Raw genomic sequence first — 12993 nt, 5'->3', positions numbered from 1 at the left:
TGATTATTAATTTGATTTCCTTACTGGTTATGGGTCTGTTCAAATGTTCTATTTCTTCCTGTTTCAGTTTTGGTAGTGTATATGTTTCTAGGAATTTGTCCATTTCTTCCAGATTGCCCATTTTATTGGCATATAATTGTTCGTCATATTCCCTTATTATTGTTTTTATTTCTGCTGTGTTGGTTGTGATCTCTCCTCTTTCATTCTTGATTTTATTTATTTGGGTCATTTCCTTTTTCTTTTTGATCAAACTGGCTAGTGGTATGTCAATTTTGTTAATTTTTTCAAAGAACCAGCTTCTGGTTTCATTGATCTGTTCTACTGGGGGTTTTTTGGTTTTGATAGCATTAATTTCTGCTCTAATCTTTATTATTTCCTGTCTTCTGCTGGTTTGGGGTTTTATTTGCTGTTCTTTTTCCAGCTCCTTAAGGTGTAAGGTTAGGTTGTGTATCTGAGATCTTTCTTCCTTCTTTAGGAAGGCCTGGATTGCTATGTACTTTCCTCTTATGACTGACTGCCTTTGCTGCTTCCCAGAGGTTTTGGGTTGTGGTGTTATCATTTTCATTGACTTCCGTATACTTTTTAATTTTCTCTTTAACTTCTTGGTTAGCCCATTTATTCTTTAGTAGGATGTTCTTCAGTCTCCAAGTATTTGTTACCTTTCCAACTTTTTTCTTGTGGTTGATTTCGAGTTTCATAGCGCTGTGGTCTGAAAATATGCATGGTATGATCTCGATCTTTTTGTATTTACTTAGGGCTGATTTGTATCCCAGTATATGTTCTATTCTGGAGAACGTTCCATGTGCACTGGAGAAGAATGTATATTCTGCTGCTATAGGATGAAATGTTCTGAATACATCTGTTAAGTCCATCTGGTCCAGTGTGTCATTCAAATTCATTGTTTCCTTGTTGCGTTTTTGATTAGATGCTGAATTCTGTGATTCAGGTTGTGCAGATTGTTGTGTTAATCCTCCAGTCGGTTTTCTAGGCGTGTAGGATGGTTTAGTGTTGGTCTGGCTCTATTTCATGGATGCGAGACACACAAAAAGCTTCCATGCTGTTCTGCCACCTTGGCTCCTCTATTCTCAGTTTTTAAGAGTCTCTTATGGTTTGGCTCCCTCCCTCTCTCTTTTTTTTTCCTTCCCCTCCCCCGTGGTCTTCTGTTAAGTTTCTCAGGATCCACATAAGAGTGAAAACATATGGTATCTGTCTTTCTCTGTAGGACTTATTTCACTTAGCATAACACTCTCTGCTTCCATCCACAATTTCTTTTTCCATTCATCAGTTGATGGACATTTAGGCTCTTTCCATAATTTGGCTACTGGAAAAAAGTGTGGAGGTTCCTCAAAAAATTAAAACTCGATCTACCCTATGACCTAGCAATAGGACTGCTAGGAATTTACCCAAGGGATACAGGGGTGCTGATGCAGAGAAGCACTGGTGCCCCATCGTTTATAGCAGCACTCTCTAACAGCCATTTAGACACGACCTGCCACCCTAGTCAACGAGGCGCGTCAGGGGTTTTACAGTGTGATTGAGGGATAGCCCCCAGCTCATCGGCATAAAGGTCCGCCAGCACTGACCCACCAGTGCCTCCCTTTTGCAAATTCTCGGGGAGAAATTAAAATTTTAGGAGTGAATCCCTTACAAATTGAAACCCAAATATATTCAAGCCCGAAAGGAATTAAAATCTGAGATCAGAATCTTTGCCCTTCTAAGTTTGAAGTCCAAAGTCCAACTTTCTCAAATTAAATTAAAATCCCCCACACCTTCCTCCTAATATTTTATTCTATTCGCCCCCCACCCACCCGAGGGCTACAACTGTCTAGAAAGAGCTGGGGTCCCTTCAGCAGCAGAAAGGATGCAGATTCTTTGTCTTGGAAGCTGAATGAGCAGAATGCCAGGTTTCTTGCATGCCTCAATTCTGAAAAATTCCAGAGTTAAGGAACACAGGAGACTTTCATACACACACAGTGTGGTCTGTCCCCACAATGGAGTAGCACTCGCACTGAGAAGAAAGGAAGGACTGGGGCGCCTGGGGGGGCTCAGTCGGTCAAGCGCCTGACGTTGGCTCAGGTCCTGATCTCACGGTTTGTGAATTCGAGCCCCGTGTCGGGCTGTGTGCTGACAGCTCAGAGCCTGGAGCCTGCCTCGGATTCTGTATCTCCCTCTCTCTCTGCTCCTCCCCCACTCACGCTCTGTCTCTCTGTCTCAAAAATAAATAAATAATAAAAAAATGAAGTCAGTACTGACCGATGCTACAGCATAGATGCACCTCAAAAAAATGTCGGTAACAGAAATCAAACATAAGCAACACCTAGTATATGATTCCATTTCTACCAAGTGTCCAGAAAGGCAACTTAGTCCCCCAAAAATAGAATAGCAGTTGGCTACACCTTGGGGTGAGACGTAAGTTGTATCTCAAAGATGTTAAAAAAAAAAAAAAAAAAGTATCACAATCTCGGCCCCACCACCACCAGACAAGAAGCCAGGGTCAGCTCTGGCCGGGCACAGCCTTGTCCCCAGACCCAGCACTCAGCACTTTCATGCACCGTGGCTAAGGCTGGAGGCACCCGTTGTAAAGAACCGGGACAGAGATGTTCCTTATTGGTTTTAGTTCCCCGAGAGCCTTTGGTCCCTGGCAGGTGCCTAGAGCCACCTGAGGACATCAGCTCAGTGGAAACATCCACTGTTAGTACTTAAGGTGGGCATCATCTACCTCCAACATCAGATGGGGGGCGGGGGGGCACCTCCAGGAAGCGGGGCTGAGGGCACGCTGCCTCCTGCAAAGCTAGAAACCCACATGGTGGCCTCTCTGTCACCCGACCTCGTCTGGGGTTCCTCTCTTCCCCGGCGGTTCGTTCACCTTGGGGTCCGGGTGTGGCCCCTGTCCAGTAGCGGAGCTGGGAGAGCTGGAAAGTTCGGTTCTGGCTTCCTACTAAGGAGAGCTTTGAGCCACGGACCCTGTCTTCCAGGGAAGCTTCCCTTGAAATCCAATTGGTTTTTGTCATGAAGCAGTCGAGGGCCAGCTAGAGACCGTGTGGCTGGAGGGGGCCCCACGTGAGCCCATGGTGACCTCTAGAGCCCCTCCCAGGTCCTGCCTCCCCATACCCCTTGCTGTGCTCACAGAACCAGCCCCCCGGAGGGGTCAAAGTAGTGCTTACTGACGGTCTGTCGGCCAAGGCCCAAAAATCCCGTGGAGACCGTCTTCTTGAGTTGTGTGGACCGGATTGTGGGGGTAAATAGGCCCTCACCTGGACCCCAGACAAAACAAAAGGTTCTGGGTTTCCCAAATGTGTGAGTGAGCCTTATCCTGGACCAGGAAGACTGATCCACCCCATCCCGGGCAATGCTGGCTGGGCCCTGGGGGCCAAGGCAAGACCGAGCACGTGCTGACAGCCTCTTCCAGGTGACAAAGAGGGACCCCATGAGTGGGCATGCGTAGTTCACCGTCCTGATGACGGGCACCTGAGACCCGAGCGGTGCCCTCGCTGCCCACGTCAGCGATGATGGTGGCTTCCGTTGATGTGTGGCTTGTCCGAGGTGTGGTGGAGGGGCCCCTTCTTGACTCACACCTGCTTTCTTTCTGAGCAGTTGGAGACTCCTTCTCGGTCAGCTACACAGCCTCCATCCAGGCCGGAGAAATTGGGAGCGGAGACGTCCTGATGCTTCCTGCCTGGCTCACCTTCCAGAGCTCAGCACCGGTATTTCCCTGTTACTCTGATTTCTGTCTTGTCACTCTTGTTTTGGAAGCATTGACACTTGGGGCACGGTATCTGTTAGCTCTTTCCTTTCTTCCCTCCCTCCCTTCTTCCCTTCCCTCCCTGCTTTCTACCCTCTCTCCTTCCTTCCTTCCCTCTTTCCTTCCTCCAGTGATACTGAATTCCAGACGAGTGCGTGGGCCCTTGAATCTCACACACTTTGCCATGAACCTGGCTCCCTGGCATCTCATCGGGACCTTAATTACTCAACTCCTGTGGGCCTGACATAAGGTTATTATAAAGATAAGTCATCACTAGCTTTAATTTGTCGTCCCTGTGTTTTGCATATAATAGGCATTCAGCCCAGTAGTTACTGTTTATGTGAGTTCGCTATGAGCTGCCTTGACAGAGTTCCACAGAGTGGGTGGCTTAACAGCAAACAGACATTTATTTTTTACGTGCTCCTGGGGCTGGAAGTCTGAGATCAAGTTGTGGGCATTTGGTGCCTTCAGAGGCCTGTCTCCCTGGTGTGTAGACGGCTGTCTTCTCCTCGTGTCCTAACGGGGTCATCCCTCCATGTGTCTGTGTCCTGATCCCCTTCTTATAAGGACACCAGTCGGATTGGATCAGGGTCCACCCTAATGGCCTCATTTCAGGTTAATCACCTCTGTAAAGTCCCCACCTCCAAATACAGTCACGTCGTGAGGTGTTGGGAGCTCGGGCTTTGACATCCAGGTTTTGAGGGGACACGATTCAGCCTGTAACACCATTACTGTTAGTGTCTTCATTTTTCAGTCACCTTTTAATCTGTGTATACAGTCGAGTGTCATGCCAGGATGCTGTGCCCACTGTGGGGACACAGGAAGAGAGTGCGTCCTTGTCCTCAAGGACCTCATGCTCTAGTTACGTTGGTCACTTTGTTATGACTCCGGCCCCTGGAAAAAGTACCTTTTACTAGATGGGGAAAATGAGGCTCCGAGCGTGACTGTCCCAGGTCACGCCACAGAATCCTAATCGGACTGCACGGCTTCCGGCTCCTTCCACCCAAGGCCGACGGCCAGTGTGACTTTGCTGCTGCACTAGGAAAAAAATCCTAGACAAAATAAGATAAAAGAAAGATTCCGAAAAGGTAAAGACCTGATACAGGGAAACTATCAACCTGTCAGAGGAGACAAATGTCTCAGAAAATAATCAGGTACAAAGTCAAGAACAGAGGACAAAGAAGGATACAGAAATAGTGGCAACATGACCCAGAAGAAATACCATCCCAATTTCAGAGGACAGGAAACCAAGTAAGTGAAAATCAGAATTTAAGAAGGTGACAGAAACCAGCAGTGGGAAACTCAGAAAGTCGATGAAACTGAAAGCCCGCCCCTCCTCATCCTGGAACATTCAGACCTCAGACCCCCAGGACGTGCTCCGGGGAAGGCGGGTGTGGGGCGGGGCGGCGGGGGAGGGATGGAGGGGCCCCTCACTCACTCAAGGGCACTGCCCAAGCCGCCGCGCCTTGACGGGTCCTGTCTGTTCCTTTGCTTGATGTGTTGCTGTCACATTGACTCTTATTTCCATAAGAAACCCTCACACTCCCCCTGGTTCCGTGAGACCAGGGACCTCGTCTTTCCTCTTGACCTCTGTGTTCCCAGTGCCAAAAAATAGACCTCTGCACAGGAAATACCCAGTAAATATTTGTTGAATAAATGAATGAACAAATCTGTAAACTAATGAATCTCAGGCAAGTTTTTATTTTTTTAAGTTTATTTATTTATTTTTGAGAGAGAGAAAGAGAGAGAGAGAGAGAGAGAGAAGGCGAACGTGAGCAGAGAGGGGCAGAGAGAGGGAGAGACTCCCAAGCAGGCTCTGTGCCTGACGGCCTGCGATGCAGGGCTCGAACCCATAAACCATGCAGTCGTGACCTGAGCTGAAATCAAGAGTCAGATGCTTCACCGCCTGAGCCACCCAGGCACCTCTCTTTTATGTTTTAATGTCTCTGAACCTCAGGGAAGGGGATGATTCTACTAATGTCTCCAGTCTTCTGTGGGGAAACGATGTGTCTCTGTGCAATGGCCTGCAGTTTCCTACCCCTTCCAGACCTTCAGGGGGCTCTCTGGGCAGTTCTGCAGATGGAGAGGAAAGTGCCCACCCGCCCACCTGAAGATTCCAGAATTCCGAGCTTCACTGGCCTGCGTTCGGGGCTCCTGCCTGCCGGCTCTGGTAGATGGTCAGCATTGCGCCGACCTAGATTCCGCCATGGAAATGGGTCTTGGGGGCCCGGTGCTTGCCGAGTGAGCGAGCGAGTGCTGGAAGTGGACAAGGGGCTCCTGTACCGGGGTTCTCAAGTCATTTCATCCAATTGGACCTCACAGTCTATCGGGGGACTGCTGGGATTCCGTCCATGACGTGGAGAAGGTCAAGTGTGTTTGGGGCTGATAATGACCCAAATTCTGAGTGAGACTCCAGTGGCTGCACAGGAGATCACTGGTTAGCTCTGCTTGTCAGTCAGTCCCAAGACGTCGGATACGACAAGAGGGGGGCGGAAATGACCGTTATTTAAACAGGCAAGCACTCCACAGGATGGAATCCTTCCAGTAGAGTGGGGGCGATGGCCGACCCGGCAGAGCCTGGGAACCGCCCCCCGGCTGTGTTTCAGAAGCGGTGCGGCCTCGGTGGGCTCGGTGTCCCCGTCGGAACGATGACAGGAGCAGGAAGGGTCTCACCCGGATCTCTTCTCGTTCTGGCGTTTTAGAATGGCATCAGAGTAACGGAGGAGACCGCCAGAATACAGCGCCCGCCCCGCCCTGCCTTGTTCGCGGTCTTGTTTCTGGTGCTTGCCGTTACCCGGACCGGCCGTGGTCTGGAGCCTGACGTTCCTTCTGACCTGTGATCAGCAGGTCAATAGTAGTCTGAGGCCATGTCACAAGGCCCGTGCCATTCACCTCCTTCATCTCATCCCAGGGATGTGTAATCTGCACATTATCACTAACTGACGGGCGAGTACAGGGCAGAAGGCATTTTGCGAGAGAGCGAGCGAGCACATTCACGTAACTTTTACTACACTGTATTGTTACTTTTAGTTATTGTTGTCAGTCTCTTACTGTGCCTCGTTTATCAGTGAAACTGTGTATATGTACAGAAAAAAACACATCTAGTGCGGGTTCGGGCATCCACTGGGCATCCTGGAATGCGTCCCTGGCAGATAAGCCGGGGCGGGGGGGACCAACTGTGGCTCCCACTCACCGATTCCCTCAGCAGGAGGTGGTACAGCCACAGGTGCATGGAATTTGGATCTGGAAGCCGCTTTCTCAAACACACACACGCGTACCCCACATTCATACAAGTTTAGATAAAACACGCCCTAGGTGATGGATGGCTAATGGGGAAAGACCTAGAACGTTTATGTCAAGTGTCTTATGAAAATTTCCTGCCCACCTTACACATTATGCAGTCACCACTATATTTTACTTGGTCCGTGTTTGCTGACTTCATGCTGTGACCTAAAGCGTGTTCCTTGGGGCGCCTGGGTGGCTCAGTCAGTTGAGTGTCTGACTCTTGATTTGGGCTCAGGTCATGATCTCCTGGTTCATGAGTTCAAGCCCCCATGTGAGGCTCTGCACTGACAGTGTGGAGCCTGCTTGGGACTCTCTCTCTCTCTCCCTCTCTCTCTCTCTCTCTCTCTCCCTCCCTCTTCCCCCCCTTCTCTGCCCCTCCTCCACTCATTCTCCACCCCGCTCAAATAAATAAACATTAAAAATTTTTTAGAAAAAAAAAGTAAAAAAAAATAAAGCGTGTTTCTCAAGCCTTGAAGTTCCCGCAGCAAGCACGGGGCTGAGGATTTATGTTTTGCAAAGAGCTGAAGTCAAGCTTTGTCACACACTTGATCGAAGCTTCTCTCGGCTTAGACCTTGGGTGTCAGAAAACACCGGGAGGAGGGACCCGGAGAGAGAGAAGGGCATGGAAAACGTTAATCGAATGTGTGCTTCTGAATGCAGCCTCATATTTGTTGTTGTTTTTTGTTTTGTTTGTTTGTTTTGTTTTTAAATTCCCTTTCCCCCTAGAAAAGGACCTGGTAGTGTTTTAATTTCCCTTCAAAGCCTCCATTAGGTTGGCCTGCTGGCCCTTAACGGGTTTGGGCTGCTACTGTAGCTGCTCTGGGATGTGGGTAGGGGGTTCCACCGGAGATGGACTGTCCCTCCAGTGAGACAGAGAGGCCTCCGCAGCGGCTGTGATAGAACAACACAGGGCTGCCTCGCTCATAGGCTCCGAGCTCCAAGCCTCAAGGCCAGGTTGTACACAACGATACCACGACTACAGCCACCAGCGAGAATGCTTTCGGGCTCCCTCCGTGTGCCACGCACACTTCTGGATTCTATCCTGGCTAATTTAATCCTCACGGCAACCCCACGAGTCGAATAGGGTTCCTGTTTTACAGATGAGAAGACCGAGGCACAGGGAAGTCAATGCCTTGCCTAAGGTCAGGCTGCTGGTGAGTGAGGGAGCCTGGGGTGAGCCCTGGCAGTCTGGCTCTGACCACCAACCCAGTTGCCAGACCTTCTGCCTGCTGTCCCAGGAGGAAATGTGTTCTCGCCGTGCGTCTTCTCCGATGCCGCGCGCTTGGACAGATAGCTGTCCTAACACCCTGCGGTTTCCCGTCTCCCCGTAGCTCCCGAGCAGAGGAGATGCGACCCGGGCAGGCAGACCCGTGGGGCGTTGGGGTTTGGGGGCCGGGCACATCCCACCGGGAGGTGAGCTCAGCAGAGCCCCGTCCGCCGCCGTTGTCGGCAACTTTTTCTGAAGGAAGCGATGCTGGGGAGGGCCCGTGGCTCCTCCGTCCCGTGGCCGTGAGCTGCGGAGTGCGTCCTCTGCCCCGTCTGGCCGGACCCCAACCCCAGGCATCTCATCACAGGTCACTCTGTTCCTGCTCTCTCACCAGTTAGGGAAACTGGTGATTGGATCCACACGCATCTCCGGGAGAGAACGAGGCTCTACGTTTCCACAGACCTTTTTCCCTGTTCTTTTAAAAAAATTTCTTTTTAAGTTTATTCATTTTTGAGAGAGAGAGACAGCGTATGAGCAGGGGAGGGGCAGAGAGAGAGAGAGGTAGACGCAGAATCAGAAGCAGGCTCCAGGCTCTGAGCCGTCAGCACAGTGCCCGACTCGGGGCTCGAACTCACGAATCGTGAGACCACGACCTCAGCTGAAGTCAGACGCTCATCCAACTGTGCCACCCAGGTGCCCCACCTTTTTCCTGTTCTGAAGGGACTTCAAGACCCCCGCAGGCCCCCGGCCCCCAGTAGTCCAAGGCCCGGTGCATATCCAGGCACGGCGGGTGGTGGGTGCCTCAAATGTCAGATTCCCAAAACTTGTTGATGAAAGCATTTTTTCTTTCTTTTTCTAGAACAGAACGCAACTAAAAGCCCTTTTCACCATAACAGCAGAAGAGAAGATAAAGGTAAGAGAAAATGCCCGAGCTGGACAGCCACCTTACGCCCGATGTGCCTTCATGCTGGTGTGTTGGTCCCTGGGTGTCCTCAGAGCCAAGGGGAGGGGCGGCCGCTGGCCTTGGCAGTCTGCGGTCCCCCGGCGTGGCTAGAAGCCGTCGGCTGGTTTCCCGAATGGCCCTTCCATCTGGACAGGATGGCGTATACGCACAGTGGGACCACACCTCACACTACCTCAGCACCTGCTGCAGACAGGCATTCTGAGCGGTTCACATACGCTGGGTTGTGTGATCTTCGCGGCAGCGCTGGGGGGCTGGGTTCCATTTTTAAATCACCTTCGCTTCATAAATGGGGAAACCGAGGCACAGCTGGGTCAAGTAATTTGCCCAAGGTCACCTGGCTAGTGTGTCCGGATTCCCAAGACCACTCCCAGGCTCGGTGGTTCACTAGGAGGACACACAGGACTCCGAGTATAGTCACGCTCCCGGCTGATTTCTTACCGGAAAGGATACGAAGGAGAATCGGCAAAGGGCGGAGGGGCACGGGGCCAGGTCTGGAGGACACCGGGCCTCAGCTTCCAGAGTCCTCTCCCGGCAGAGTCCCACAGGATGCCCTTCGTTCTCCAGCAGCAGGTGTGACAGCACACGTCAATGTTGTCACCAGGGAGGCTCGTCAGAGACGGGCCCCAGGGTTCTTCTTGGAGGCTGGGCACACGGGCACCCTTGTCTGGCATGTTCCAGACTCCCAGGAGTGTGTTCAGTGTAAACCACGCTGTTTACACGGCCGCCTAGGCACAGCGAGCCACTCTTTTCAGGCAGCGGTGGTTACCGTCCAGAAACCCAAGGTCCCGCGTGCCAGCCGAGGCCCCGCCTTGCACGGTGGCCTCTCAGAGGGTGCCAGTCTTGGGCCTGTGAGTGTGCTTTTCTTGCGGGCGTTAGAACCAGGGTTTGAACACTGGGGCTCCAGAGCCCTGCGGCTGGGCCACGCCGCCTCCTAAGGAGCTAAATCCCTGTCCAAAAGAGATGGAAATAAAATCCAAGTCTGGCTAGAGCAAGGAGAGGGTTTCGGGGGGGGGGCAGGGGAGGCAGGAAGATGGGTGCAAACCATCTTGGCTTCTCTGTGAGCCCCTGGAGGGTCGGGGCTGTGTCTGCTGCATCCTTGTGCCCCACTCTGCGCCCTACCTTCTGGGTGGCACTCAGTAGGTCAGCATCCCTTGGCCGAGCTGATCATCGTCAATGCTGGCGATTGCCGCTTGCTGTCTAGTCGCTGCGTGACTGTAATAAAAGTCAGAGAAGGTTCACTTCGCCCGCTCCCCAGGCCCTCTCACGTGGATGGAGGTGAGCCACACCCAGGTCTTCGGGGCAGCCTCCAGGCCACCCATTGCCTTCAAGGGAAACAGGAGTGGGTGCCCACTGTGGGGTGCAGACCCGTGGGTGCAGTCAGGCAGTGGAGCATTGGATTGGATGTCAGCCCTACCGCCCCTGGTCCCGGTGACCCTGCCCTTGTCGACCACGTTCAAGGAGATCACCATTGAGTGGGGAGATGAGGCATACAAAATGCGATGGCCCTACAGCGTTGTGGGGCATCAGGTTCTCGGGCCAAGGGCCTAGCTTTGACTCCCTGTCCGTCCACCGATTGTATGTGACTGTGGATGTGTTACTTACCTCCCTGAGTCTCCATTTCCCGGCTATGAAAGGAGACTGACAATAGTACCCCCTTCGTAGGGTGGTCACCAAAGTAAATGGATTGAGGTATGTAGAGCACTCAGCACAGTGCCTGGTGGGTTTTTTTAAATATATTTTTTAATGTTTATTTATTTTTGACAGAGAGGGAGAGAGAGACAGAGTGCAAGTGGGGGAGGGGCAGACAGAGAGGGAGACGCAGAATCCGAAGCAGGCTCCAGGCTCTGAGCCATCAGCGCAGAGCCCGTTGCGGGGCTCAGACCCACAAGCTGCGAGATCGTGACCTGAGCCGAAGTCGGACGCTTAACCGACTGCGCCACCCAGGCGCCCTGTGCCTGGCGTTTTTTAAGTGCTCTGTAAGCGTCAGCTGCGGTCTTTGGGATCGTTATTGCGTGCACATGCAGACAGCACCCTTCTGCAGCTGTTCTGTGGTTTTTGTGAATGGGTGTCACGTGTCAGGGTCTCAAGCCCAAGGGGCCATCGGGTGCCGTAAGTGTGAGTCAATCCCAGTGCGAGATTCCAGGCCGTTGTGGAGTCTGGGGCAGCCTGGAGACTCAGATCACCTACCACCCACTGTCCCCGTGCCCTCACTGAGACATTGAATGAGAAGAACAAAGGTCAAACCACACACAGCTGCCATGACTGAATGTGTGAGGTTGTGACCCCGAAATCTAGGTCATACATGCTGCAGATACGGGCAGTAAAGAGTGCTGGGTAGACGGCAGGCTTCTTGGAGGAGGTGAGCATTCAGCTGGAGGTCGTTAAGGGAAGGACCTAGTTAAAGACGGAGGAAGGGTGTTCTAGAATACGCCGCTGAAGATCTGACCTCGAGGCTGAGCCGGTTCAGCTGTTGGTGGGATGTGAACCGAGGCCTCCTGGCACCAGTGAGCTATGCGTATGGGTGACCCAGCCAAGGCTCTTGCCAGCTACAGAGTGTGTTCTAGCACGGCTGACAGGGGAACCTGTGAGGTGACGCCATTACATCAGGAAAGTGTGAGAGTGAACAGGAGGAGCAGGGCAGTGAGGACGGAGGCTCCCTGCCATCATACAACTAAACAGAGTAAAGGCATGAAGTCTGTGCTTTGTAGGCTGGGATTCTTCAACCCTTGGAGGAGACCCCATCATCTCCTTTGTTTTTCTCTTACCTTCCTGAGGGTGAAATCGGCAGGTGTCAGCCAAGGACAGCAAGGTCCCCATTTCCTATCTCAAGCCCTCTTGCTCTTTCTGTCTGTTGCATGAGAGGCTCCGGGAGGGAATAATCACGCTGTATGTGCTGGACATGGGTGTTCAGATTGCGCCGGACCTCCCCACAGCTTCTCATGTTGGTGCCGTGCGCTCACGAAAGGGCTGGGCGCCGGGGGCAGAGATCGGGAGAAGGGGAATCTCAGATCCAATCAAGAGAGAGATGTTTAAACCACCTGTTCCGTCCCCCAAATTCATGCAGAAGGCAGTTCCAATAATCATTTTAGTCGGATCTGGGGGGAGAAATGCGATCAAGTTAATCCGTTTCACCTGCAGATATAAATTTATGAAACTAGGTGAGAACATTGTGACAATTGGAGAGTAATAGAGGAGGATTTCCCCAGCACATATTAAAAAATTCTAAAGCTACGTTAATGCTGTATGCAACTCTGCAGGAAAAGCCAGACCAAGGGCGTAAAATAGATTGTCTACACAGATGTACGTATAATAAAAAGGCATTTCAAGTCAATGGGAAAAGAGTGTATCATTCATACATTTGTGGGCAACTGGCTGGATCTTTTAGAAGAAAATAAAGCGAATTCCCTCATCAGATTAAAATCTAGATAAAACGATTTGTAAAAAATAAATATAGGTTAGCATTATATGACAGGAAGAAAACCATGAGGGAGAACCATGGATTTGAGTACCCAAATAGATGAAAATTTTACATTTAAAAACAGCGTTACGGAAGTGACAAACCTGGGAAAATACTTGTAACACATAAAAGGGGATTAGTGTCTTCGACATGCAAAGAGGTCCTGTTAATAAGAAAGAGAATGTGTCTGTAGACAGCTATATGCTATATGAGAATTTCTCAAACACGGGGATTTGCAGCGTGTACCTTTGTGCCTTTGTGGAGGGAGCAGGTAACTGTTGGCAGGATCACATGGCTTTGAGATGCTCTCAGGATGCGAGGTGTGCACTCACACATTG

The 12993-nt window shown here is 51.2% G+C and overlaps 1 protein-coding gene across 1 annotated transcript in view; it reads left to right on the top strand.

The window, feature by feature from the left end:
• Nucleotides 1–12993, top strand: part of EVC2 (EvC ciliary complex subunit 2) — a 135108-nt gene that overhangs the window by 19433 nt on the left and 102682 nt on the right. The window contains exons 6-7 of the mRNA XM_047856663.1: nt 3595–3704; nt 9094–9147. Of these exons, the coding sequence (XP_047712619.1) occupies nt 3595–3704; nt 9094–9147 (164 nt within the window). The remainder of the gene's footprint in view (nt 1–3594; nt 3705–9093; nt 9148–12993) is intronic.

This window comes from Prionailurus viverrinus, chromosome B1, assembly GCF_022837055.1.
Source record: "Prionailurus viverrinus isolate Anna chromosome B1, UM_Priviv_1.0, whole genome shotgun sequence".
Classification (NCBI taxonomy): domain Eukaryota; kingdom Metazoa; phylum Chordata; class Mammalia; order Carnivora; family Felidae; genus Prionailurus; species Prionailurus viverrinus.
The sequence above is the reverse complement of the archived record's forward strand: the minus strand, read 5'-3'. Positions and strand labels throughout refer to the sequence as shown.